This window comes from Bipolaris zeicola (genome assembly GCF_000523435.1).
Source record: "Bipolaris zeicola 26-R-13 unplaced genomic scaffold scaffold_6, whole genome shotgun sequence".
NCBI lineage: Eukaryota > Fungi > Ascomycota > Dothideomycetes > Pleosporales > Pleosporaceae > Bipolaris > Bipolaris zeicola.
Genome location: NW_006912055.1, coordinates 227031 through 250677, shown reverse-complemented (window position 1 = coordinate 250677; position 23647 = coordinate 227031). Strand labels below are relative to the sequence as shown.

Sequence of the window (23647 nt, the reverse complement as noted above, 5' to 3'; positions counted from 1 at the left end):
TCTATGACTGTACATTCACGCCCTCACTCGTTTGTGCGTGTCCCTGGTTCATGTCCTGATCCTTGTTGGGCAGGATGAGCTCCTCTTTTTGCTCATCATCCACAAACTTCCTCTCGCTCACGTGCTCGCCTTCCTTGGGCGCCACCCACACATTTGTTGTGTTCTTCTTTTGACCCGGCTCATGCTTGTACAAACAACGGGGGTTCAGGCAAGGGTTAAACTTACACATAATCGAACTGTGGCCGTACTTGCAGCCCTCGACTGTGCAGTCGGCACCGTTGTGACACGGTTTCGCCGTTGGGTGCTTATATGGGCACGATGAGGGATCGCGGCAGTTGGGCCAGAAAGCGCACTCCTGCTCCGACTGGTACTTTTGTCTTTGTGCGGGCGAAGGGTGCTTGCCAACACACTTCTTGTTCTTGCAAGCCGCCCCGTAGTCGCAAGTATCGTTCATGTCGACGGTAATGCCCGGCATGGCAGCGGGAGACTGGTGGACAAACGGACAGTCGGGGTTTGTGCACCGCAGGTTGAATTTACACATGGTTGATGATGGCTCTGGGCGCCCGGAGGGCAATTCAACGTCCATACCGCTGCCATTCTCTCCGGAGGGGCCATCCGCCATGGTCTCATCCTCACCTTCTTTCTTGAAAGGCTTGGCGTTCGGGTTCATGCCCCTGCCGCCCCGGTCCATGCGCTGATGTAACGGCTTCTTGGATCCATTGCGGTTGTTCTGGTTGAAATTGGGGTTTACAAAAGCTGTCGGAGCGCCACCTGAGAAGATCTGCTGCATCATCTGCGCCTGCTGTTCGTACATTTGCATGAGGGCCATCTGCTGTTGCGGGTTCAATCCGATGCCGTTCATGTTGTTCTGACCGCCCATTGGGTTCATGGGCATACCCGGCATTCCGCCCATGGGCATACCGTTCATGTTGTTCTGGCCCATGTTGACGTTGGCATTGCCCATACCACGACCGTTTGCCATCGCTTCGAGACCACGACCAATGTTCTGACCTCGTGGCCCCTTTGGCGGATCGCGGGCATGTGCGTTTACTCGACCAACACCACCACCGGCGCCACGCACGCGATGCAGGGCTGAATCGTTGTTGCGATCCATATTTTTGTTAAGCTGGTTAAGCATACGGCCACCGCGTGCTGTGCGTCCTGCCTGGGCTCCGCTGCCGTTGCGCATTGCCTTAGGGCCTGTGGGACTGATAAATGTTAGTTGCATTAATAGCTCGCGGTGACGTGTGTACGTACATTGTGCCCTGTCCCTCTGACACGCCTTCCATATCTGTATCTTGGCCAGCAGCTACGTGGTCGTTGGATGTGCTGTCCATTTGGCTCTCGATCGACTGCGCAACCTGTCCATTGCCGCCGCTTGACTGTCGGAGATAATCGATTTGTTCGAATAACCACTGCGCAAACTGCTGTGTCTCTGTGTTCTCCGGGCCCAGATCTAGCAAGTCATTCGATAGTTCGGCGGCGACCTGCGCTTCATTCTTATCGTTGGCCAGCATCAGCAGAATGTACTCAAAGAGCGTCGTGTCGTCGCCGCCCGTTGTCCATCCAAACTCGGCGAGCTTGGGCTGGACAACCTGCTGCAGTTGCATCGCCAGCGGCGAGTCGGTCGCGAAGTCGGCGGCCATGGTGGAAGACGCGGGTGGTGATGGAAAGGTGGCTGTCGCGTAGATTTGACGTTGCGCGGCGGCGGAAAACAGAGGGTGCGACGAATGAAACGACGCGACTTTCTTCGCCGATAGCTCGCGCTGGGGCTTGTGAGATGGTCGTTACAAAAGTGTCGTCAGTCGTCAAGGGAAATTGCGCGTGAAGTGCAGGCTAGGGGCTTGGTGGTGTGGGGATGAGAGTAAATGTTTGGGAGCGTTTGCGGTCAAGTTCTGCGCAGTCGAGCTCGGCATTTGCCGCCTGGCTACTAGCGTCTGGCTATTGTGCAGCGCGTCAGTCACCCCAGAATCTTCGTTGCTGTCAAAGCTGCTTACACATACTACTACACTCGCCACTTGATGATTTCATATCTATGTAGTATGCACATATACTCCAGAAATACTTAACACTACTGTACACATCAGGTACCAGCATCACTTGCATGTACCACATAGGCATATATCGCGCTGGTAGCCAGCATCCCGAAGTCCGACCTCATGTCAGCCCTTGCAATCGGTCCCAGGGGTTGGATGATAACGTCGGTATTACTATCCTTGAACATTGTATCCACTCATACATTCACATGCAGTGGCTTGCAAAATCATTTTTATTTTTGAAATTAATTACCGCCAGCTACAAACCTACTCACACATCCTGTGGCTGGCCTTTTGAGCGCCCTTCCTCCATGCACTGGTTCTCTTCCATTCGTCGCCTGTGCTGTTCACGCATCTCATCTGTGATCCTGATACCAGTGCCACCGGTTCGACGTTCCGGGAGCTCATCTTGAGTGGCTACGCTGACTTGTTGCGAAGACTTTTCACTGCGCTTTTTCCGACTCTTGGAGCTGTGCATATCACGAAGACGTCGACTTTTCGACCCAGTCTCGTCTGATCCGTTGGGAGACTGCTCGCCGTAGCCTTCTCCGTTGAACGAAGCCCGGCCCGAAGGACGGGACCAGCTCTTTGGCACGACAGACGCAAGCATTGGGCAGCAGCCAATCATCACAGCTGGCGAAGCATCAGTATGAGTTTAGACAAGGCAAGAAGCAGCTCTCACCTGTTGAGCACTCCACAATCGTCCATAGTGTAAGCCATTTCGGATCTGGTGACTTCGGCTTCCCATCCTGGCCAACCTGGACGATGCGAATAGTCGAAAACAGTATACAAACAAAACCAGAAGCGAAGAGTAGTCCACATCCAATCTTCTTCGCTTTCTCCATCTGGAGATTCCAGATGAGTCTTATCGGCAGGAACATGACTTTGAGATGTGTCAGTGTGCACACTCGACCAGAACGGAAGTTGGGAAACTCGACGACATACCCATAAGATTGGTCAGTGTGTCGACCGCATATGCGTAGTAGAGGTTTGCTGTCTGACGCCGCGTCTCCCCAAGCGACAAGCACTGTTTGCCTTCTTCAAAGAACGCCTTTGTGTCGTTACATGCCAGGCCTGGTCCTGTTATGATACAGGTTGCCCAAGTCTGAACCAATGTCAGACATGCTCACACTAGAGTCTTTCGCATTGGAGTCCTACTCACCACGATACAAAACGCCACTATTCCCCACCAGACCCATAGGTATGTCCTGGGCATCCCGGCGAGCAGCTTCTTATAGAGCGCCAACAGTGAAAACTTGACAAACCAGAGACATGTCCAATACTCCATACCACTTTGCCACATGACTTCAGATGCAAACCTGAGATCTGCCGCCATAGTTGGCCATGGCACAATCTGGCCTGCTGCCAGCGCTTGAAGCTTGAAGAAGGTGGGCGTGATCACTATGTAGAGAATGGTGAAGGCGAGATAGGCCAGGAAAGCAATTCCAAGCAAGACATCTTGCGCTTCAATCGGCCTCCGTCGCCATATCTGGACCGCAACACGTATTGCAAAAACAGTCGAGGTGGTGCCGAGCATGGCATAGTCGCTCCGGAGGAGATCATGTTGCGAGATCCAATCCGCACCCGTCGACATGGTGGGTACAGGCTCAAAGAGGGTCGGGTGTGGGCCCGGCCCTAAAGATCACAACGAGTACAAAAATCTCTAGAGCGCATGCGGCATGCTTCTGTTGTCTGGTGATGTGGCGCGGGGAAGCGGTTCAGCGCGAGTAATCGGTCGGAGATGGCCGCGGAGGTGAGGATTGCAGATACAAAGCCCTGGGGGCAGCCACTTTACAAACAATACTGCTAACCCAGTCGAAGCTCGAACAGGGCCCATATGTAGCTTTCGGAGGGATCCGCAGGCCTGTAAGATGCATGGAATCCAGTGCATGGGGCCATGCACGTGTCTGCCGAAAGGAGGGCTGTAAGAAAGTCGATTGACGATATCCGCAGGGCTGGTAGTCGGGGCTGCGCCCCTGGATTTGTGCAACTTCACCCGTTCGTCTACCACCACGCTGAGCACTCCCACGGTGAAGCGCAGCGTACTCAGTTTGCGCAAACAGAGCGTTGCAACCTGTGTAGGATGCACGTTCACGACGGGGTTTATTACTCCACGGGCTGGTGCGCACCAGGGCGGTTGCCCGTCAGGACGCCTTAAAAAAACTTTAGCGCCTGTGCTCGCGCATTTCGTTCCTTTTTGTGACATGGTATGTCTTCCGGCAAGTCTTGGTGGAGGGAACAGCACGAGGCTCTAGGCCCGCGTTGTTCTCAAAACCACTACAATTCGTCGATCGCAATACCCCTACTTGTCGTGTTCTTTAGTATTGCCTCCTGCTAGATGTACCTAGACTGTGGTACGCACCCAGAAACGCCCACCATTTGCGTTCGGCGAAGCAAGCCACAGCGGGACTAGGCCCATCTGTTCGCTGATTGTTGGCTTGCTCAGCGCGAGCATACTGTGTACTCTGCCAATACGATAAGAGTAAGTACGTGCGCCCAGCTGTCATTGGAGCGAAGGCGTCTAGCCGACGCAGTGGCGTTGACGTTTCGGGCAAACGTCCTGATGGCGAACATGCAGAGCGGTTCGGCATGGCTGCTCTAATATCCACCTGCACGCGCCACCTTGGGGTTGTCGTATCGTTGAAGGAGACACCCCGTTGTTTGTAGTCGGTGGCGTTTCGGCACGGCATTATTATCGACAGGGTATTGGCCTCTAGTCTGAATTCTGTCCAACCCGCGCAGTGCTATTCGCGAATGCACCGGTCGACTTCTCTCTCACGCCCCAGCACGGTAATATGTTCCCGTCGGGCGAGCACGCTTCTGTCAGTGTACTTATGTACTTACGGACAAGACGGCCAAAAGTATATTAACCAGACGGCTTCCTGTGTCTTTCTTAGTTTTTGACCCGGATTCTCGGTACCTACCCCGGACCCGCAGACCTCAATTATGAGACTCCCTCTTCCCGTGGCCTTTTCGGGTCTGTCTCTAATAGTAGGTGCGCCGGCAAGCGCCTTTGAGCCCCCTAACTTCGATATAACCAAGGCGCTCCTAGACAAAGGGATCAACGTCACGGCCACCCCTGGTCTGACAGAGCTAGTCGACGCATCTTCGCCCGCCGCCTGCTCGATAGCTGTGAGTGTGCTTAGTCGATCATCATAGCTTGCTTAGATCGTGAGCTAATGGCATACGTACCTAGTGTTCCACTCTCGAACGCACTTACGGCAACGACAGTGTGCTTGCGCAGGGAAGCTCAGGATACAGCAACTTTACTGGCGATTACTGGGCGGCGCAGCAAGCTGCAGTCAAACCCTTTTGCATATTCAAACCTAGCGATGCTTCACAGGTATCAGCCGTTGTCTTGCTATCCCGATTTACCCAATGTCCTTTTGCAGTGAAAGGAGGCGGGCATGCTGCGTTCGCTGGAGGGTCGAGTATTGAAGGTGGCATCACAATTGCGCTTCAGAAGCTCAATCAAAAGTCCTTGTCGCCAGATCATAGTGTAGCTTCCATTGGGCCAGGTAACACCTGGGGTGATGTATACCCATGGATTGAGCAGTATGGACGAGAAGTCATTGGTGGTAGGGTATGTTTCCAAATTCCTTTTCATGGTCTTCCCCGTCTTGATTTTATTGAAAGGATCCCGAATGTCTGACAACAATTAGATATCCTCGGTCGGGGTTTCTGGATTGACCCTTGGAGGAGGGATCTCTCACTATTCCAACGCCTACGGATGGGCTTGTGATAATGTTGAATCGTTCGAAGTAGTAATAGCGTCGGGTGAAATCGTTACTGCAAGCGCTGAGGAATATCCCGATCTCTACTGGGCTCTTCGTGGCGGCGGCAACAATTTTGGCATTGTTACACAATTCAACACAAGGACATTTCTTCAAGGTCCAATGTGGGGTGGGCAGCGTGCTCACACCGAAGACCAGTGGGACAAGCTGTATCAAGCCTACTACAACTTTGCGATCAACGCCGAAAAAGATACTAAGCAGGCTCAAATTGTCTCATTCGCGCTGCAGAACGGTACAAAGATTGCAGCAGCGGACCTTGAATACTCCGACCCGACCCCTTGGCCTCCTGTTTTCGACGAATGGAAGGCCATTCCAGCAATATTTGACCAGACCTCTGTTGCCAACATGTCAAAGTTGGCGAACCAGCTTGGCGCGGGGACCCCCGATGGCATACAGGAGACTTATTGGGATATCACCTTCAAAGTGGATAAAGATATCTTCAAGACTTTCATTGACATATTCTTCGATATGGTGCCGGCAATTGCAGACGCCGCCGGGGTCCTGCCCGTGCTGTCATTCCAAGCAATCACCGTTCCAGCTATGCGGAAAATGCAACAGAATGGCGGCAATCCACGGGGCCTCAATCCCGATGACGGTCCCATCTGCATCAGCAACCTTGCCATTATGTGGACAAACGTTGCTGATAACAGGCGCATCATGGCATTTTCCAATAGCCTGATGGAGCGTCTTACTGCTGAAGCGGATGAGAGGGGGCTCTACAGTGACTTCATTTACATGAACTATGCATCACCCTACCAAGATGCCATTGCTAGCTATGGAGCAGACAACAAGCAGAGGCTGCAAGACATTGCGGCCAATTATGACCCCACGGGCGTCTTCCAGACACTCCAACCTGGTTACTTCAAGCTCGATGGAGCGCCATATGGGGGAATATCCTCTTAGTCCATGTACAACATTTTATTGTATAATGTATATGTATATTCTGTAGATAGACGTACAAATGTCCACATGAATGTCGGTGCACAGTCACGTTGCGTGATTTGCTTTTTTCCGGGATTTTCTTGTATACGCAACCTGAGAATGGCAAGCATGTGCCAAAGGTACACATGCTGCACAAGGCCGTGCCGTGCTTCCAAATGATAATGCGCCAATGGGAAGAGCCTGATGACGAGCCGTTCCTTCGATGGAAAACTTGACGTCGACGGAATGAGGCTGCCAAGAATGTGGTCATAGCGCCCGCCCAAGCGTTTGCTGCAGCTACCTCCAGGTCTTTTTGTCCGCCTTGGAATCTTCCATCAACACCCACATACCCCAAAGCCGACCACCCACCTCTTAATCGCAACCCTCGCACCACTTGGACGTATACGCGACACCGATATCCATATTGCAAGCATGTCTCGCGGCGGCGGCACAACGCTCTACGTCACCGGCTTCGGCCACGGAACACGCGCTCGCGACCTTGCCTACGAGTTCGAACGGTATGTCTCCCAACGCCTCGTCCCAACTCGATCGCCCTCGCATCTTCCTCCTCCATCATAACCATCGATCCTGCATCTCCTTGCTGTTCACGCTCCGCTGCTGTTGCGACTGCTCCCTCGCGCGTTCCCGCTTTCTTGCTCGCGTAAGCAGCGCCTGCACCAGGTTTCATCACGCATAAAGCGCCTTCCCGAAACTATTCTGACAACATTCAAGCTATGGTCGCCTTGTCCGTTGCGACATTCCGGCTCCCCGTTCGGCTTCGTCTAGGCTGTGAGTTGGCCCTCCACCTCAGCCACCTTCCCAGGCTCTAACAGAACAGCAGCTTCGCCTTCGTCGAATACGAGTCTCGCCGGGATGCCGATGATGCGTACCACGAGATGCACAACAAGCGCATCGGCCGCGACGACTTGTTGAAGATTGAGGTATGTTTAGGAGGCTACTACGGACGCAATTGAATCTAACAAGGCACAGTGGGCACGTACTCCTCCCTCGGCATCATGGCGCTTCGATTCCGGACGTGACCGCCCCCGTGGTGAGCGCTCTGAGCGTGGCGGTGACCGAGGCGACCGTTCCGACCGCGGTGATCGTGCAGACCGTGGAGTGCGCTCTCCACGCCGTCGTAGCACTTCCCCACGCCGTGAACGCGGTGCATCCCCTCGCAAGGATGACCGCCGCGAACGCGACTACGACCGCCGTGACCGTGACCGATCAAGGAGCCCCATTGACGGGGACCGCGAGATGAAGGATGTCCGCGACCGTGAGGACGACCGAGGCGACCGTGATCGTGGAGACCGCGAAGAGAGGCGCGAACGTGAGCGCGAGGCTGAGCCGCCTGCTGAACCCCGAAAGAGTGAGACATCCGATGCCCTTGACGACAAACCGGTCTAATCACCATCGCAGTCGAATCTCCTCCGCCTGCGGCTCATGACGACCTGGACGTAGCTGAGTAAGCCATGAGCTGGCAACCCTCCAGCAGGCAGTATCCGGATTACTGCCGCCGTGTGCACAAGGCTAGTATTGACGCGCGTGCTCGAAATTGGTACCTGCACAGTGTTTTTGTTGAGCGGATAATGGTTTCTGGGATCATGTTTTGTTTCTCCGAGTGGAGGCTAGAGTTACGTCTATGTCCTGCCACGACATTAATGCATTCAGCAGTCGAAAAAAGCTCGATTCGGATCTTCTTTGGCGAACGGTCACGGCGATTACCATTCGGTTCGGTCTTCTCGCCTTGTTTCGGTCGATCGGTCGACATCGATGCGGTTCGAGTTCCTTGCCTCCTGTACACTATTCGGTCGGTCCGTAGCACCTCGAAGTCTTCCAACCTCACTTTCCCTCTTCGATTCCCCCCGTTCGATTTCAGCTTCCCGCTATTTCCCGACGCCCTTCCCAAACCCGATGCGAAACACCCGATACTCAAGGTTTGTATACTTTGCGCCTGCTACTAGATAGCCCCATGTTATTTTGTGACTGTGACTTGTATTGCCTATGTATTGAGCAGCTTGTAAGCTTAGTTTCGTTCAATGTACGCCCGGACTGTTGAGATTTGCCGTGTCCTCGTGACTGTCTGGGGATCTGTGCTTTGCAGGTGCGTTGATGCGTATATTTGCACCAGACGCCGTGCATCCCGTGTACGCAAAGATTACCGTATTGATGTTGAGTATCCGCAGCGTGGCGCATGACAAGGTGCCACGCGCCTTGGAAGGTCGGAGGCGGTTTACGCTGAGAGGGTGAATACGGTCCACACTATGACAAAAGTGGCTTAGACTATCCGCCACGCAAGCTCAGCCACCCTCCTTCGTACGCCGCGACAACTGATGTGTGATCAACTCGGCACTCAGGTTCACCTATTATCCGAATAGTCGCTCGTTTTTAATACATCTTCTACACACTTACACTTCGCTCATTCATTTCCTTTCGATTGACATTGTCTTTGACGCCACAACACCGACCGGGACAGCATAGGTGATACAAATAGTCGATCGACAACGGACCAGACATTGCCCAGCTTTGCCGCGGAACGCGTGCAGCGACCTCCTTCTAAGATTTGCCTCTTAACTGGTGACTCTTTCGCTTCTACACTACAAACTTGACAACTTCTTTCACAAACCGCCAACATGTCCAAACCATATGTACGTGTCCTTAACCTTGGTTGAACGATGGGCGGTTGCCATTCCACTCTCCTGTGGCGCGCACTGCCGTCGCCATTCCTGTTTGGCACAATGAGCGCAGCATATTAACGCCCAACGCAGGACCAAGGCGCACCGCCTCAATACCCTCAGAATCCAGCGCCTGTTCACTACGACGCTGGTCCTGCTCCTGGAGGCATGCAACCCTCATACTATAACCAAGGTGGCGGTGCCCCTGATTACTACGGCGGAAGCCCGAACCCTTATCAGCAAGGCCAACCAGGACCGTACGGTCCGCCACAGGGCCAGTACGGCCCTCCTCAAGGACAGTATGGTGGACAACAGATGCAATACCAACAGGGACCGCCTCCACCCGGTGGATATTACCAGGACGATAGGAGGCATGATGGCGGAGGTGGCGGGCTCTTTGCTGGATTGTGCGCGGGTCTGGCGTGTTGTTGTTGTTTGGACTGCTTGTTCTAGGCCTGCGGGCATGAGGGCTCAGCACTAGGAACAAGAGTATTGGAGTGAGGCAACAGACTGGCCCAAGGTATTCGGGCAGGTCAGAAATGCCGGGCGCATGACGGGCGTGATTGTACATGCGCAGGGGCGTTGGGAGGTAGGGGCGGAGACTGGAGGCTTTGTTTTGTTCCGATGGTAATCTATCCGCGACACGATGCCATGCAGCAATGGCGTAGAGCAATAATCAATCATACGAGTCCCAAGATGCGACGAGGCTGCTGGTATTGTGATTTACATTGCATCATGAATGTGCTACAAGAGCAGGAGGTCAGCCTCTCTATCCAAAACTAGCTTGGTTGTGTCCAGCCACAGGGCGTGTCGCCTCAGGTATGCGGCATGAACATGGTTGCCCTTGGCTTGGGGCACCCGGGGGACCCCGCAGCGGAAACCAAATTGCAGCCGCATCAGCGCTCCAGCTCCAGACTTGACCCTTTGTGAGGAACGCTTGTTCTGAGTTTGGTGCCATTGACGCCGCCGCGCGTTTGGAATCTGTCCCCCGCCTGCTGTGTTTCGTCGGGGCTGATCAGCGGCCGTGTGACCTGTGGGACGGAATCGATCCACCACCCTAGAAAACAACGCTACCCTTGTCTGCGCCATGCACAAACAAATAAAGAAGCAGCGATCTGCACCCAGAAATCAATGTCGTCTGGTCGAAGGCTGGTCTAGTCTGCGCTTGGACGCTCACCTGCACTTCTCGTGATTTCTACATATCGACATCTTGGCCCAGCTCTCCACCTCTTCCGCAACCGTACGCACTCCGCCGTCGCCACCCAACACCATGATAATCAGCGGTTCGATTGTCGCCATTGTGTCCCTCCTCCCTACAGTCTGGTCGGTGCCGACAAACTACACCAACAAGCTGCCTACGTGTGGCGCGGTACGATGCACGTCGCGCTCACGCCGAGCTATGGGCTAACCAAGACGAACAGAACGAATGTCTTACCGACGGCTACTTTGACGGCTGCGCGCCTGGCAACCTAGTCTGTATATGTAACTTGGAGCAAGACGATGTCGACAGATATGTCAAAACCGTGCAGCCATGCCTCGACGGTGAACCAGGCAAGAAGGCATGCACTCTCGGAGCAGTTGCCAGTAAGCCGTCAACATGAACCCCCAATTGCGAACGACTCGTCATCTGACTCTGCCATTCTAGACTACAAACAGTTGCTCGCAGACGTTTGTTCAAAGCCCGAGTACGGCAACTTGAACAAGACTGTCTCGTTTGAGCCAGTGCAATACCCTCCCCGGTGAATTTAGTTGCCGATATTCACGCCAACACGCTTCATGAGATTGCACAAACCACAGCACGACGCCTACGTAATGGATAATAGACACTCCTTTGATACCCTTTGAACACTGTCCTTACTTTCCGTTACTGTTTGATTCTTTACTCTGGCTTTGCAGATACAATTTGCGGTACATCTTTCCAAGGCGCACTCGACGTCCGTCTGCGATATCGGCTCTCCGTCTTCAATTTCGTCTTCTGACCTATCCAACGCTGCTATCTATGACTAACATGTTGGTCATTGAATACTTTTCTATTTCAGCAAGAACTTGAGACCTCCACAATATACAGCAGTTTAACATGAACATCAGAGTCAACAACATTCTGCGTGAATACAACCCGCCTCCGGTGGCTAACTCTCCTTCTCCTTCTTCTCCAAGTCTTGCCGCTGCGACTACTGCATCTTTGACTGTAGCAGATTCTGTACCTTGTCTTGTAAGATGTTCTTGCGCCTTCAAACCGACATCCCAACTAACCCAGCCAGATATCCAAAAAATGCCAGCAAGTTGCGAGAGACAAAGCACCGCCTGACAGCGAAGAGCTTGGCTGCGACAGCGCCGCTCTAGAGTCGGGCTACTTCCGCTGTGTCTGTGCCAAAACACGGTTTCTGGGCCATAACGACTATTTCTCTGCGCATTGTGTACTTCAAGAGTGTAAAGGCGACGGCGATAAGAGAGGTGAGTTTGCAACTACTACGTTTATAGAGTGGGAAACTAAGTCGAGTCTGACATAGCTTTTATAAAGCAGTACAAAGACGGTTGCAAGCAGATAGGAGAGACTCTAGCAGATATTCCTAAGGAATGGACCCCGTTTATGAAACCGCGTGCATCGAGTTCATCACAGCATCCTCCAAGTACAACAGGTGGTAATACACTTGCCAGTGGTACTCCTAGCACCACTACAGCACCAAGCGCGACACCCGACCCAACCAGTTCAGCTACTTCTGCGGAAATAAGTTTCGTACCTGCACCAACACACTCAACCAGCCAAGAAACTCCATCGCCAACCCCATCTTCTTCTCCCGTAGCTGCAATTTTATCAACCCCCCAAAGTACGCCCAACACAGCCGTCATCGCAGGAAGCGCCGTCTCCGCAGTCGTCATCTTCGTCCTCCTCATCGGCCTTGCAAAACTCTACTACGACACCAGGAAGAAAGCAAAAAAGCTCCGCGTCGCGAATGCCCAGCTGGAAGATGCAACGAATCCAGATGGTGTCTCGAACCGCATCGTGACGCTCATGGCCGGGTCAGATAGAGCATCTGTAGCGTCTCGAGGTAGCCCTGTAAGCGATGCGCGCGATGCAGCCGCTTTTCTGAATGGAAATACGGCAGCGCATAACGCGGAGATAGCAATTGCAGCAGCTGCACAATCCAGTGTGAGTGGGGATTATACGGAGTATGGATCTGATAAATATGACGGGTTCGTTTCTGAATATACGGGGTATGGTAGGGAGGATGGGGGTAGTGCTGCGCGCTCTTACGACGGAGGGGTCGTTGGTGCGGAGAGGAGGTTCTCGGAGGTTTCAGAGAGTGATTATGGGAGTGTGAAGTATTAGAGGGTGGGAGATGCGTGTGTGTTTCAATGCGAGGACCAGGGATCTTATTCTGGGAGTAGATTGGTTTTTTTTGGCGAATTCTAGGTTATATTGATTTGACAGGGATTTTGTACACTGTCTTTAATGCTTGCTTGTGTGGTGCCCATGACCTTTGGAAGACGAAGTAGTCTTTCTTGTCTTCTTCCACACTCCCTGTAGATAAGTGCATATTCTCCTCATCCTAAAAGCCCCAGAAATATCCAAAACCCCAACACATTTACAACTCTATGTTGAGAACGTAGATACCGCCATTGATCCCCCCTCCCATATTTCCGTTTCGCCATCAAGCCCAAATCTTATGTAAGTATACAGGAAGGAACCAACCACCCCAAATTGTTGATCATGTCTCCCTGTTCCCGAAATTGAAGTTGTATACCCATCTTTCTTGTATTCCCAATCCGTAGTCGTATGCCCACTCTTCGTCTCTCTCAATCTCTAGTTATGCACCCACCCTTCCTGTTTCCCCAATCTCTAGTTGTACACCCACTCCTCTCACACAACCATGTGTCATTACCCACCACCACCTTCCCCCTCTCCACCCTTCATCTTCTGTTCTCCTGCTTTTTTTTATCAACAACTTTATCTCCGATCCAAGTCTCTCGACAAGCTCATCTCGCACACACGTACAACCTCTCATTCTTTCTTTTCTCCGGTTTCGACATGCTTGATAGATTGTTTTCCGAATAGCACTTGAAGTAAATGCAGCATGGGAAGGGCGCTATATAGAAGAAGCTGGGAAGGGAGGGCCCCCGCAGACCATACAATCACCTTTTCGCTCGAACCTGACACCAATCGGTGATCAGCGGAAGGAGAGGCTCAGGCGCGTCTAATCGCTCAGTGAAACAAGGTACGATTGTGCTTTGCGTAGTCGTCGTCGTCAGGTGGAAGGTATCTCAGAGAATAGTCGTTCATCTGGGGATATAAGACTGCCGTGAGTTGTAAGTTTGTTCGTGTGTTGAGTCTTCGGGGAAGACCTGGATGTGTTCTGAAGGCTGATGGTAGAGGCGACCAGGTTCATGTCCAGTATCAATACCTCGAATACAGACGTCCACTAACATACCTCACCACCTGAAGGAATCGCAATCACCAGTAGTGGCACTTACTGACCCTTCGACTGCTACTGCACCAAGGTAGTAGCTTCAACGCCAAAGATCTATAGAATTAGCGACTTGAATATTTTGTCCATGCCTTGCTTCTCGGAGAGTGTGTATATATGGAGTGATATGGGGACAAGAGAGCATGTTGGGGTTGATTGGGACGGTCTATATGCAAAGAGTCTTGTGGGTTTATACGTTTCCGGTTCGGTCTCGTCGGCGGCCCGAGAATCGAGATGAGCTAGGGGTTTTCCGTCTAGAGGACATGATAAAAAGAATCCAGACGCCAACCCGCTTGAAGTGTTTGTAGAAGGTGTGAGAGAAGAGCAAAAGTCAAGTTCCTTGGCGTTGATGCTTTTCGATATGATCGAAAGTGTGTCGGCTCAGGTGATTGAGTCGTCGTGCCGGGTACTCGATTTGTAGGATATTCCGGACACGTGTAGATCGACGGGGGAAGGTGAACTCCTATCTTGAGCGCTTGACTGACGGCTGATATGTGGGTGTTGATGACACCCGGTATAGATGCGGTATCTTGCTGCGTACAATAATGTATCGCTGTACTGTTCTTGCATATATACGTTGAATCATTTGGTCCGTGGCTCCTATGAGAGCCGGATTGACCCAGACGAGGCTACAGTTTTGGGTCTTCTTTCCAGTTGTCGTTTCTTTGACTTGTACCGTCCGCGGGATGTACTCGCCGTAGAGGTATCCGTGACATACCGAGAGAGAGGTCATCCAGTTATATATTTGCTTATTATCTTCTCATTTCATGGCATTTATCTGGGCCGGCGTATAGGTGGTCAGTGGCTGCCGTATGCGTTGGTGGCAGTCTTCTAGTTCATGAGAATGTACTCCGTGAGACCAAGATGTATCTGCATGCTTTTGGCCGTGATCGAGTTTCTTAATGTCCAACTGCACATTCTATCTCGACGTTGGAAAGATTTTCAAGTGCGGAAGATACTTTGGGAGTTCACTTACTCGTAGATATACGCGGTGTTTCGTCGCAGGGTATATAGGAATGCTGATGTGTATACTTTGGGCGGGATTAGTTCATCCTTTTATTTATTCTGATCATGCCATTTCTGTAAAGTTTCTGACTGCGTTTGTGTATAGTCAATGTGGTTGCGCAAATACGTTGATTTGTTTTTAGTGCAAGATCGTTGATGTCAAACTTCGGATTGCTGCAACTACAAAAAGCAAAATTTTCTCCAAACCAGAGAAGCTGAGGAATGAAACTAGGGTTACATGACAATTTTGTTTCAAATGAGGAGGAAGAATCTAGAACAAGTACTCTGTGGTTTCTAGCACAGCTGCTTTGTCACCACTTGTGTAGCTGTATCATAACTGATCATAGATTGAAGACCCTAAACTCCCCCTTGAGATGTCATTAGGAAGACAAGTTTTCACCTATCAATCGAAAATTGGAAAACGAGTGGCATCTGGTTTGCCAGCACATAACAAGCATATCACGATACTCTTTGGGAAGCAATCGTTGGAGCAAATAACGGTCTACTTGATGTATTTGCTAGAACATGGGAGAAGTTTGGGATGAAGGTTTGCTTTAGGAGAACAAGGAAACAGCGGAACGAAGAAGGCTAGGGAATTCTTGTTCTGACTTAGGTTGCAATTTTGGATTACACCAGATCGTGATGAGGTCTACGAAAATGTTTAGTGAGGGATGAGTGTAATGGAATTTTCAGGTATTTGCAGAAGTATTCAGGCCTTGATAATCTCGACAGGAGTTTTACTTCAAAGAGCTACCCTGGGTGTTTTCTAGTAAGTATTTAAATACATCATCCTTGATTTCAGCACTCTTGTGACTTCCTGTTAGCACAAAAGTATCGCAAAGTATGCAATTCTCATCAGACGCGACAAGGGTCGAGTATTTCTGACTAACAATTGAGCAACGACAGCTATACGCCATTTATGGAGAATTATCACGTGTCTGTTTACATCTATGAATGTTATAAACGATGGCTCCATTCTGTGTCAGCAATATTCTACACGCCGACGCCTGGAGCGGGGCTGTGAGGCACGTGCACAGACCAGTCATACGTCATCATCGACTGCGCCTTCACCACTCGTCAACACCCCTCAGCCTCAAAGATACCCAGTTTTTACAGCCACTTCTCCGAGACGTACGTATTTGTAGCATCCCGAGATCTCCGCAGTCACCCTCCAAATCCGCAGCATCATAAATATGGCTTCGCATAACACCGACAACCCATGGCAAGACCAGCCTAGTCAGCAGCAGCAAAGCTACCAGAGCCAAAACCCGTACCAAACCTATCAAAATCAGTCTCACAACCCATACTCTCAACAAATGCCACCAAATCCTCTAGGCCAACATCCTCCTCAGCAGCATGATACATCTCCATGGGCCCAAGAGACCGGCCAAACCCAATCTCACAACCCTTACGCCCAGACTACCCCTCAGGAGACTTCTCAACACTCATACTATCAACAAGACACACCACAGCAACCCTACCAGGGTCAGACATCCAATACTACTCAAGGAGAGGTACCACCTGGTCTGCCACCCCGCCGCACAGCCACGGAAATGGCGCTCCCTACTGGGCAAGACCGCTCTCACCAGATCGAGGTTATGCAGAGCTATGAAGCGGCAGGAAGAAAAGACGATGACGACGAAAATGTCGAGATTCTCCAACGCGAGTTTCCAAAGCTCGATGGAAGCCTGATTGCCGCCATTTACGGCGACAGTAAGAGTCTGAGTGCGACTAGGGAGATGTTACACGCGTTGGAGTAGATGGAGGGGTTCTGTGGAAGTTGGGGTCAGATTGGAGATGCACTAAGCGGATCCGGATGGGTTGGAGAACGAAAGTATACTCGGGGATCGCAGTGTACCTTGTTGGAGGCTTATGTGTGCATGGCTTTTCCCCCTGTTAGTATTGAGTTTATCGTGCAGTTTAAATCGTTGACGACCTTTGAGGTTCGCCAGGCAACCGCCTCCACCTACATTATATCCACTGAACACCACAACATCGTTACGATACTACTATGAGTTTCACATGCAGTGATGAAAAAATAAAATCAACCTTCAAGAAATACGAGAGGTAGGCCGATTGGTGTGTTTACGTGCATCCAGTGGGACGAGTATTTGGAGCAAATGAGACACAAGGCGGGCCCTTAGGACCACGGCTCAAGCACATGCAAAGGCCCGCTAAGATCGCTTGTTCGCTCGGGCTAAGTCTAGCCGACTTCCCCCGTCACTTCTGTGCGAGACTCCACTCGACAGCCCTGGTGTTGTGAACACACCATCGCCTGTGGTGCTGCTGCCACATGAAAGTCCTATCATCTTTTGCAAGATGCTCGTTGTAATGATCATACGCCACACGCTCAACGCCAATACCTACAAGTCATAAAAGCCAACCTACAAACCATCTATGACTAAGAAAACGCAAACGTGACTACCGTACATAGGCGCTGCATTGCCGACGAACCTTCCTTACATCCAACACGGCATTCCCCAATCTGGCAACCCCGCACAACGCCCAGTCCGCCAATACAACCACAATCTTGATTTTCTAGCTAGGATCCCATACGACATTCCCTTTCCCCCGCAAAAGACAGCCGTTCCATAGCAACTTTTTTCTCCACATTTCCCCACATTTACCCCGGGCCTTAGACTACCACCATCCATCAAGGGCATCCAAACACTACTATGATCGTCCTGGAGATGCAAAATGCATTAGGCCTGTAAAGGAAAAACCGGGTGCATATCAATGCGGGTATCAATGAGTATATAAAAGAGGAGGGGTGGACGTGTTGGTTGGGGGGTGTCCCACAATATTTGTATCAACACCATTGTGAACTACTCTTTGCACAGCAGCGGGTGTATAGAGCAATTTTTTCTTTTCAGGATGGGTTTTACAGAGTTTAGGGGCAAGAGCCTTATTACTATCATTCTTTTGACCTCGGGGCTGGACTTTTTGCTCTTTGGATGTGAGTGTGCACGCTGTAACACGTAAACCGTCCAAGTAATCGGAATCTGACACTTTGGCTAGATGATCAGGGTCTTTTTGGGGGTATCCTCGGCGGCCAACGCTTCAAGGATACGCTGGGTAATCCGAATCCTACGATGACGGGACTTGTGACAGCCATCTACGATATAGGATGCGCGCTTGGTGCTGTTGTTGCGTTTGTGTATGGAGAGAAGATTGGGCGGAAGCGGTCGATTATTCTTGCCAATCTTATCGTCGTTGTGGGAGCTGCTATACAGACTGCTAGCTTTGAGTATTGGTTAGCAAATCCCCTTTTCAGGATAAAAGAGAAACGTACTGACATTTCATACTTCTCTATAGGCAAATGTTCGTCGCTCGCATCATTGGCGGTATCGGTGTCGGGCTCTCGACGGTTGCAGTGCCAATTCTGCAGTCGGAAACACTACCTGCACACAACCGTGGTGCGTTACTGGTTGTCCAGTCTGCTCTCATCATCATTGGTGTTGCGATTGCTTCTTGGCTATGTTTCGCGACACTGTATGCCAATAGCTCGCTGCAATGGCGCTTCCCTGTTGCTTGCCAGATTTTGTTCTCGCTCATGGTCCTGGCGCTCTGTCCGTTCCTATGCGAGACACCGCGATGGCTGGCATCTCGTGGTCAAATCGAGGAGGCAAGTCCAATCAATATGCACTAAAGTGTTATTACTGACGCTGTAGATAGGCTAAGCATACTATCAGTCGGTTGCTTGACAAGCCTCTCGATGATGAAGAAGTTCAGGGACAGCTACAAGAGATTCTCGATGCTATTGAGGCCGAGAGCAGCGAGGAGGAGCCCACCTGGGGTGAAGTCTTCAGCAATGCCACCAAGACTCGAAACTTGCATCGTGTCCTTCTCGGCATGGGCCCGTACATGATGAACCAGTGGTCGGGCATTAATGTAAGTTCTCTTTTGCTTGAGTTTTACACCTAGATACTGACTTGGGCACAGGCTCTCTGCTACTACCTCGCCTACATCTTCCAAGAATATCTCGACTACACGCCGAGCATGGCTCTCATCCTCGCGTCCGTTGCCTTTAGTCAATACGCAGTTTTCTCTTGGCCTCCATACTTTTATATCGACAAGATTGGGCGGCGCTGGTCAGTCATGGGATCTTCGGCTGGTTGTGCAGCCTGCATGGCCATAATCGCTGGTTGTCTGGCCAAGAACAGCTTCTCGAGCGCAGCAGCCGCAGTGGCATTTATGTTCCTGTACTTGGATTGCTTCACGCTTGGCATCTTGCCCGTATCGTGGTCCTACTCTGCCGAAATCCAGCCTCTTCGCGTTCGTAACAAGGCCACGGCTGTGGGTGTCTTCTCGCACTGGATGTCTAACTTTGTCGTCGTCATGGTGACACCCATTGGTCTCGACAACATCAAGGGCCACTACTTCTGGGTCTGGGCTGCTGTTTGCGCGTCCTTTGTACCGCTTACATACTTCTTTGGCGTGGAGACGTCTGGAAGGACGCTCGAGCAGATTGATACGATGTTCTTCGAGAAGCCAAGAATCTGCATGGGTCTAAACAAGGAAAATAGGCAGGTCATCAGGAGCACCAAGTCGGATGAAGAGCAGAGGTACAGGAATTTTGCGCACATGAATGAGAAGCAGGAGGCGGTTATGGTGGAGAGAGTGAGCCAGGGTGATTGAATGTAGCTTCCCACGTACGTAGTCATTGCAGCGTTCAAGTAGCACAGTGATATCAAGTTATATGAATCCCATAGCAACAAATTCATTTCATGAAGAGCGCAGCGTGTATCATTAGCGACAGTAACATATGTTCCCCCCTTTCCTCCATGTGCTCATAAAAACAAAACAGAAAAAAGAAACTTCAAGGTTCATCCAAAAGTCCATCACGGTTCGCCCTGAATCCGGTACTCATGCTCAAGCGCCTTGATAGCAAACGCCGTAGGCACACCCCGATTTCCAATCTTCTTCTGCGACCTTCCAAACCTGCACACCCAGCCAATTTCCCAGCCTCCATCGCACTCCTGCAGCTCCTTGAGATACTCAATATCGGACTGGGCCCAAACCCCCAACTTCTGACACGACAGCACCCTTGCCGCAACGGCAAACGAATCATCTTTCTGCCCGACCCTTTCTCGCAGCGCCATCGCCAACGGCTCTCTCAGGGCTTGAATCTCAGGCTGACTCTGATTCGCATCAACCAGACAGGCCATAAAGTACAAAAACGGTTCTGCGGAGTTATAAACTGCGCTACCATTTACGTAGGCGCGGTTAAGCAGGATACGGGTGACGTATTCGAGTTCGGGTTTTACTTCGCTGCCGCGGTTGTAGTGGTAAAAGACGCGGATTACGTTTACCAGCACAAAAGGGCAGAGCCCGGGCCGGTTGGGGTCGAAGTAGGTTCGTACGAGGTTGTCTCTAGTGTGACGGCATTTGGCCATGAGGTCGAGGATGGGGTTGGCGGAGGAGCGGGGTGGGGAGAAGGCGAGGAGGGCCATGGATGTGTCGTCGACGTCGTCGGGGACTGTGAGTGTAGATTTATTTAGATTTGGGGGGGCTCAGGAGAGGGGAGGTAGAGGGTGGGAACTTACATGTTTTTGTTGTGCCTACGGGGGTGCCGTTGAAGTAGTTCCAGGTTCTTGCTTCGGAAGAAGCTTTTTGGATGTCGGCTTTGATTTGGGCCTCTGAGGCACCGGGGACGGATAGGGTGAGCCATGAGGTTTCTTTGAGTTCCCATTGTATGAGAAACTGAGAGAATCGTTCAGGGAACTCTGTACCGTCTTCTATGCGTGAAGTGTGTTTGTGTGTGTTGTTGGCCATATACTTGCGTGCCCGGACGACAGGGTCGAAGAGCGTGTTTCGCAATTGGCGGAGGAGAGCTGGTGCTGATTTGAAGACGATGCCCTGAATTCCAAAGGAGCGTGCTGCAGTGACGTTGATGATTTTGTCGTCGACGAAAATGGCCGATGACGGGTCACTGACGCCAATTGTATCAAGGACGTATTTGTAAAAGTTGAGCTCGGGCTTGGCCATGCCAGCGTCACACGACGTAAATTCGCCATCAAACATACTCCAGTCAGACAGCACAGTCTTGAGATGTGCAAAGTCGTGCTTGGAGATGTTACTCATGGCGTAGACCTTGAGGTGCCCATCCATCTCTTTCTTGATCTTTGCAATCTCATCGACGAGATCCTTGTCTACACAAAGGGTTTTGCGGCATTGTGTCAAACCTTCCTTTATTGCTATTGGGTCTAGGGACAGATCTTTGCCTATCTTTGCGAGAGCTTCGTCCTCGCCAATGTGACCGCGATCAAGCTCGGCCCATGTGGGAGTCAGAAGAACTGCCTGGAATTCTTGACGAGAAAGGGCTGTGAGATAGCGAGAAGAGTAATGAAAGAGCACGTCACCGAGATCGAGAATGAGTGTGCGGTGGCGTGCTGGCGTGGAAGCGTCCACATTGACCCTCCCGTTCCCTAGCTGAAAAGCGGCACGGCCCATGATAGTAGCGTTTCTAGTAGGATGATCACCCGCGGAGTAGTGAGAAGTATAATGATTACTCGATGAATTTCAAGCAGAGCCAAAATAATTTGTGAAAATCTGTCGCCATTGTGGAAGGGCGAAGACCCATTTCTACCCATTTTGCATTGGCCGGTCTTCATGATCGACACCAGGTTTTGGCTATTCATGATTCAGTTGCAGCACAATCAGTGAATCGTTAGCGTTGATAAAGCGGTGCGTTTATGTTGTCGTTGACTAAACAAGTAAGGATATCAACAGTAGTCATGTTAGACCGTTGTCCAGACGGATTCGGTAGGAATTAGGCGCCATACCCGCCGTAAGGAGACTGGCTATTCGCTACTCCTTCCGTTGTTGCGCGCTTCTTGTCGGTCTGTGTCCAATGGAAATATCGTTGATAGGCAAGGAGGAGGCGCGGCCTTGGCATTATTGTAGGATTTGGGGTAAAAGCTCTCCAAAGTAGTGGATCTGCTATGTTCCTCGGAGCTGGCCTCGTATGATAGGGTCGGAAAAGTTGCCCCTCATGGCCTGCAGAGACAAGAACAGAAGTCTGCCATGATTCGAATGTCGAGTCCCTGTGAATAGACGGGTTGTGTATTGTGTATTGTATATTGCACAAAGGCAAAGGGGATGACTGATGATTTGAAGCTTGCAAGATGTGCAATGGCGCCAAGAAGAATGACTCGTAGTTGAGTACGTGATCCTAGCAATTCTAATTTTCCTGGCGATCCTGCCAATCCTACAGAGAAATGCGTAGGCGTGTCGCGGGTATGCCGCTTTGGGGGATTTAGGGAGGATGGCGATAGTCGTTGGACGGGGGTTGTGGCGTGCAGGGGGAGCCCAAGCCGTTGGAACCTTGGCCGCGTGTCGCCCCGGCCCAGCGTTCCGCGTCTGCGTCCAGTTCCCAGCCCGACCTGTAGCTTCACCTTACGTACATGGACAGCCGCCATTACCCCACGCACGCCCCACCACAGACAACAACGACGCCGTCTCCAAGCACCACAACTACACACATATACACACAATGGCGCCTCCAGTATCTTTAGTTGTACGGTTTGGCGACACGCTTCAAGGCAACAGCACCCCGGGAAGGCTAATGAGGGGTAGGCGAAGCTCAAGATACAGCTCAAGCTGTCTATATCGCGACTGCGCATGGTGCAGCAAAAAGACAGCGCAAAAGTAAAGCAGCAAAGGCGGGAGATGGCGCAGCTCATCGAGGTACGCATGGCAACGTGCCCGTATTTCCCTTGCTTTTCATCGCAATGAAAAAGACCGCGCAAGTGACCGCGCGTATACCACCCATCACCCACCACCTGCTGACCTGATCCCCCCTTCCCACTAGGTCGGCAAAGTCCAATCCGCAAGGATACGCGTAGAAAACATTATTCGCACAGACATCACCACCGAGCTGCATGAGATCCTCGAACTCTACTGCGAACTCTTGCTTGCCCGCTCCCAGCTCCTCGAAAACCAGATCTCGTCTTCAAACACGACCTCGGCGGCTTCGTCGTCGGCGACGCTGCTCGACCCCGCATTGGAGGAGGCCGTCCGCAGCATAATATACGCTGCGCCGCGCACGGAGATCAAGGAGCTGCAGACGGTCCGGGCGCTGCTCGTGGATAAATTTGGCAAGGATGTCGCCATAGCCAGTATGGAGGGCGAGGGTGTTGCAGAAAGAGTGATCAAGAAGCTGCGGGTGGAAACACCAAAGGAAGAGTTGGTAGAGGCTTACATGACGGAGATTGCAAGATTCTACGGCGTGCCTTATGGCATATCTAAGAGCGAGGACGAGGCTGAAGACGATGAAGACGACGACGAACCCTCGGGCGGAGTCGCCGAAAGAGCTGAAGGAGTGCTCGAAGACCCACTGACTGCAGACGATGCGGACCCCAGTAAAAGTAAGAAGGCGGAGGAGAGAGAGGCCCTGGCCAAAGCCACAACACCAAAGAAACTTGGCCCCCAAAGTCCGCTGCGAGTCGTGCCTCCCAGCCCAAGCACAGATAATGTCGCTCCCAGGTTAAAGCTGCCAGGCAGTGCGGCGGCCAAAATCGCAAAGAGCGATGCGAAGAAGCCGGCCAAGAAGGAGGATGGGCTCGGCAAGATACCAGACGTCGATGAACTGTCGAGACGATTTGCTGAGCTCAAGAGGTGAGATGTAGGACATGTTCTATGTGGAAGCACTTGCATCCTATGATGAAGCATGACTCTAAAGATCCTTATATGATACCATGACCAGTTCACAATCACATCGCATCAAGTCCAGTCAAGAAAGGTTGTTT

General features: G+C 51.5%; 13 protein-coding genes across 13 annotated transcripts; 10 read left to right on the top strand and 3 right to left on the bottom strand.

The window, feature by feature from the left end:
• Position 1: 1 nt before the first annotated feature.
• On the bottom strand, positions 2-1646 carry COCCADRAFT_83079 (uncharacterized protein; the record flags this gene model as incomplete). The annotated part of the gene is made up of 2 exons (XM_007709209.1): positions 2-1208; positions 1258-1646. 2 exons carry the CDS (start codon positions 1644-1646, stop codon positions 2-4), a joined length of 1596 nt encoding a protein of 531 aa, XP_007707399.1.
• Positions 1647-2307: 661 nt separating this feature from the next.
• On the bottom strand, positions 2308-3630 carry COCCADRAFT_32577 (uncharacterized protein; the record flags this gene model as incomplete). The annotated part of the gene is made up of 4 exons (XM_007709147.1): positions 2308-2669; positions 2719-2919; positions 2982-3141; positions 3199-3630. The coding sequence occupies 4 exons, from the start codon at positions 3628-3630 to the stop codon at positions 2308-2310; spliced, it is 1155 nt and encodes a 384-aa protein (XP_007707337.1).
• A 1352-nt stretch (positions 3631-4982) lies between these two features.
• On the top strand, positions 4983-6733 carry COCCADRAFT_925 (uncharacterized protein; the record flags this gene model as incomplete). The annotated part of the gene is made up of 3 exons (XM_007709093.1): positions 4983-5168; positions 5233-5619; positions 5699-6733. The coding sequence occupies 3 exons, from the start codon at positions 4983-4985 to the stop codon at positions 6731-6733; spliced, it is 1608 nt and encodes a 535-aa protein (XP_007707283.1).
• A 450-nt stretch (positions 6734-7183) lies between these two features.
• On the top strand, positions 7184-8220 carry COCCADRAFT_83152 (uncharacterized protein; the record flags this gene model as incomplete). The annotated part of the gene is made up of 5 exons (XM_007709208.1): positions 7184-7269; positions 7484-7540; positions 7590-7692; positions 7742-8120; positions 8171-8220. The coding sequence occupies 5 exons, from the start codon at positions 7184-7186 to the stop codon at positions 8218-8220; spliced, it is 675 nt and encodes a 224-aa protein (XP_007707398.1).
• Positions 8221-9384: 1164 nt separating this feature from the next.
• Positions 9385-9879, top strand: COCCADRAFT_22238 (uncharacterized protein; the record flags this gene model as incomplete). Its single annotated transcript, XM_007709116.1, has 2 exons — positions 9385-9399; positions 9520-9879. 2 exons carry the CDS (start codon positions 9385-9387, stop codon positions 9877-9879), a joined length of 375 nt encoding a protein of 124 aa, XP_007707306.1.
• Positions 9880-10696: 817 nt separating this feature from the next.
• Positions 10697-11169, top strand: COCCADRAFT_83117 (uncharacterized protein; the record flags this gene model as incomplete). Its single annotated transcript, XM_007709207.1, has 3 exons — positions 10697-10795; positions 10848-11010; positions 11072-11169. The coding sequence occupies 3 exons, from the start codon at positions 10697-10699 to the stop codon at positions 11167-11169; spliced, it is 360 nt and encodes a 119-aa protein (XP_007707397.1).
• A 334-nt stretch (positions 11170-11503) lies between these two features.
• COCCADRAFT_32572 (uncharacterized protein) lies at positions 11504-12757 on the top strand (the record flags this gene model as incomplete). The annotated part of the gene is made up of 3 exons (XM_007709146.1): positions 11504-11638; positions 11688-11880; positions 11937-12757. The coding sequence occupies 3 exons, from the start codon at positions 11504-11506 to the stop codon at positions 12755-12757; spliced, it is 1149 nt and encodes a 382-aa protein (XP_007707336.1).
• Positions 12758-14412: 1655 nt separating this feature from the next.
• Positions 14413-14727, top strand: COCCADRAFT_83144 (uncharacterized protein; the record flags this gene model as incomplete). Its single annotated transcript, XM_007709206.1, has 1 exon — positions 14413-14727. The coding sequence occupies one exon, from the start codon at positions 14413-14415 to the stop codon at positions 14725-14727; it is 315 nt and encodes a 104-aa protein (XP_007707396.1).
• A 1120-nt stretch (positions 14728-15847) lies between these two features.
• COCCADRAFT_83312 (uncharacterized protein) lies at positions 15848-16042 on the top strand (the record flags this gene model as incomplete). Its single annotated transcript, XM_007709205.1, has 1 exon — positions 15848-16042. The coding sequence occupies one exon, from the start codon at positions 15848-15850 to the stop codon at positions 16040-16042; it is 195 nt and encodes a 64-aa protein (XP_007707395.1).
• Positions 16043-16090: 48 nt separating this feature from the next.
• COCCADRAFT_22236 (uncharacterized protein) lies at positions 16091-16657 on the top strand (the record flags this gene model as incomplete). The annotated part of the gene is made up of 1 exon (XM_007709115.1): positions 16091-16657. The coding sequence occupies one exon, from the start codon at positions 16091-16093 to the stop codon at positions 16655-16657; it is 567 nt and encodes a 188-aa protein (XP_007707305.1).
• A 1114-nt stretch (positions 16658-17771) lies between these two features.
• On the top strand, positions 17772-19535 carry COCCADRAFT_32570 (uncharacterized protein; the record flags this gene model as incomplete). Its single annotated transcript, XM_007709145.1, has 5 exons — positions 17772-17853; positions 17916-18150; positions 18213-18522; positions 18573-18788; positions 18840-19535. 5 exons carry the CDS (start codon positions 17772-17774, stop codon positions 19533-19535), a joined length of 1539 nt encoding a protein of 512 aa, XP_007707335.1.
• Positions 19536-19738: 203 nt separating this feature from the next.
• COCCADRAFT_918 (uncharacterized protein) lies at positions 19739-21350 on the bottom strand (the record flags this gene model as incomplete). The annotated part of the gene is made up of 2 exons (XM_007709092.1): positions 19739-20376; positions 20444-21350. The coding sequence occupies 2 exons, from the start codon at positions 21348-21350 to the stop codon at positions 19739-19741; spliced, it is 1545 nt and encodes a 514-aa protein (XP_007707282.1).
• A 1042-nt stretch (positions 21351-22392) lies between these two features.
• COCCADRAFT_32568 (uncharacterized protein) lies at positions 22393-23520 on the top strand (the record flags this gene model as incomplete). Its single annotated transcript, XM_007709144.1, has 3 exons — positions 22393-22416; positions 22476-22586; positions 22711-23520. The coding sequence occupies 3 exons, from the start codon at positions 22393-22395 to the stop codon at positions 23518-23520; spliced, it is 945 nt and encodes a 314-aa protein (XP_007707334.1).
• Positions 23521-23647: the final 127 nt, after the last annotated feature.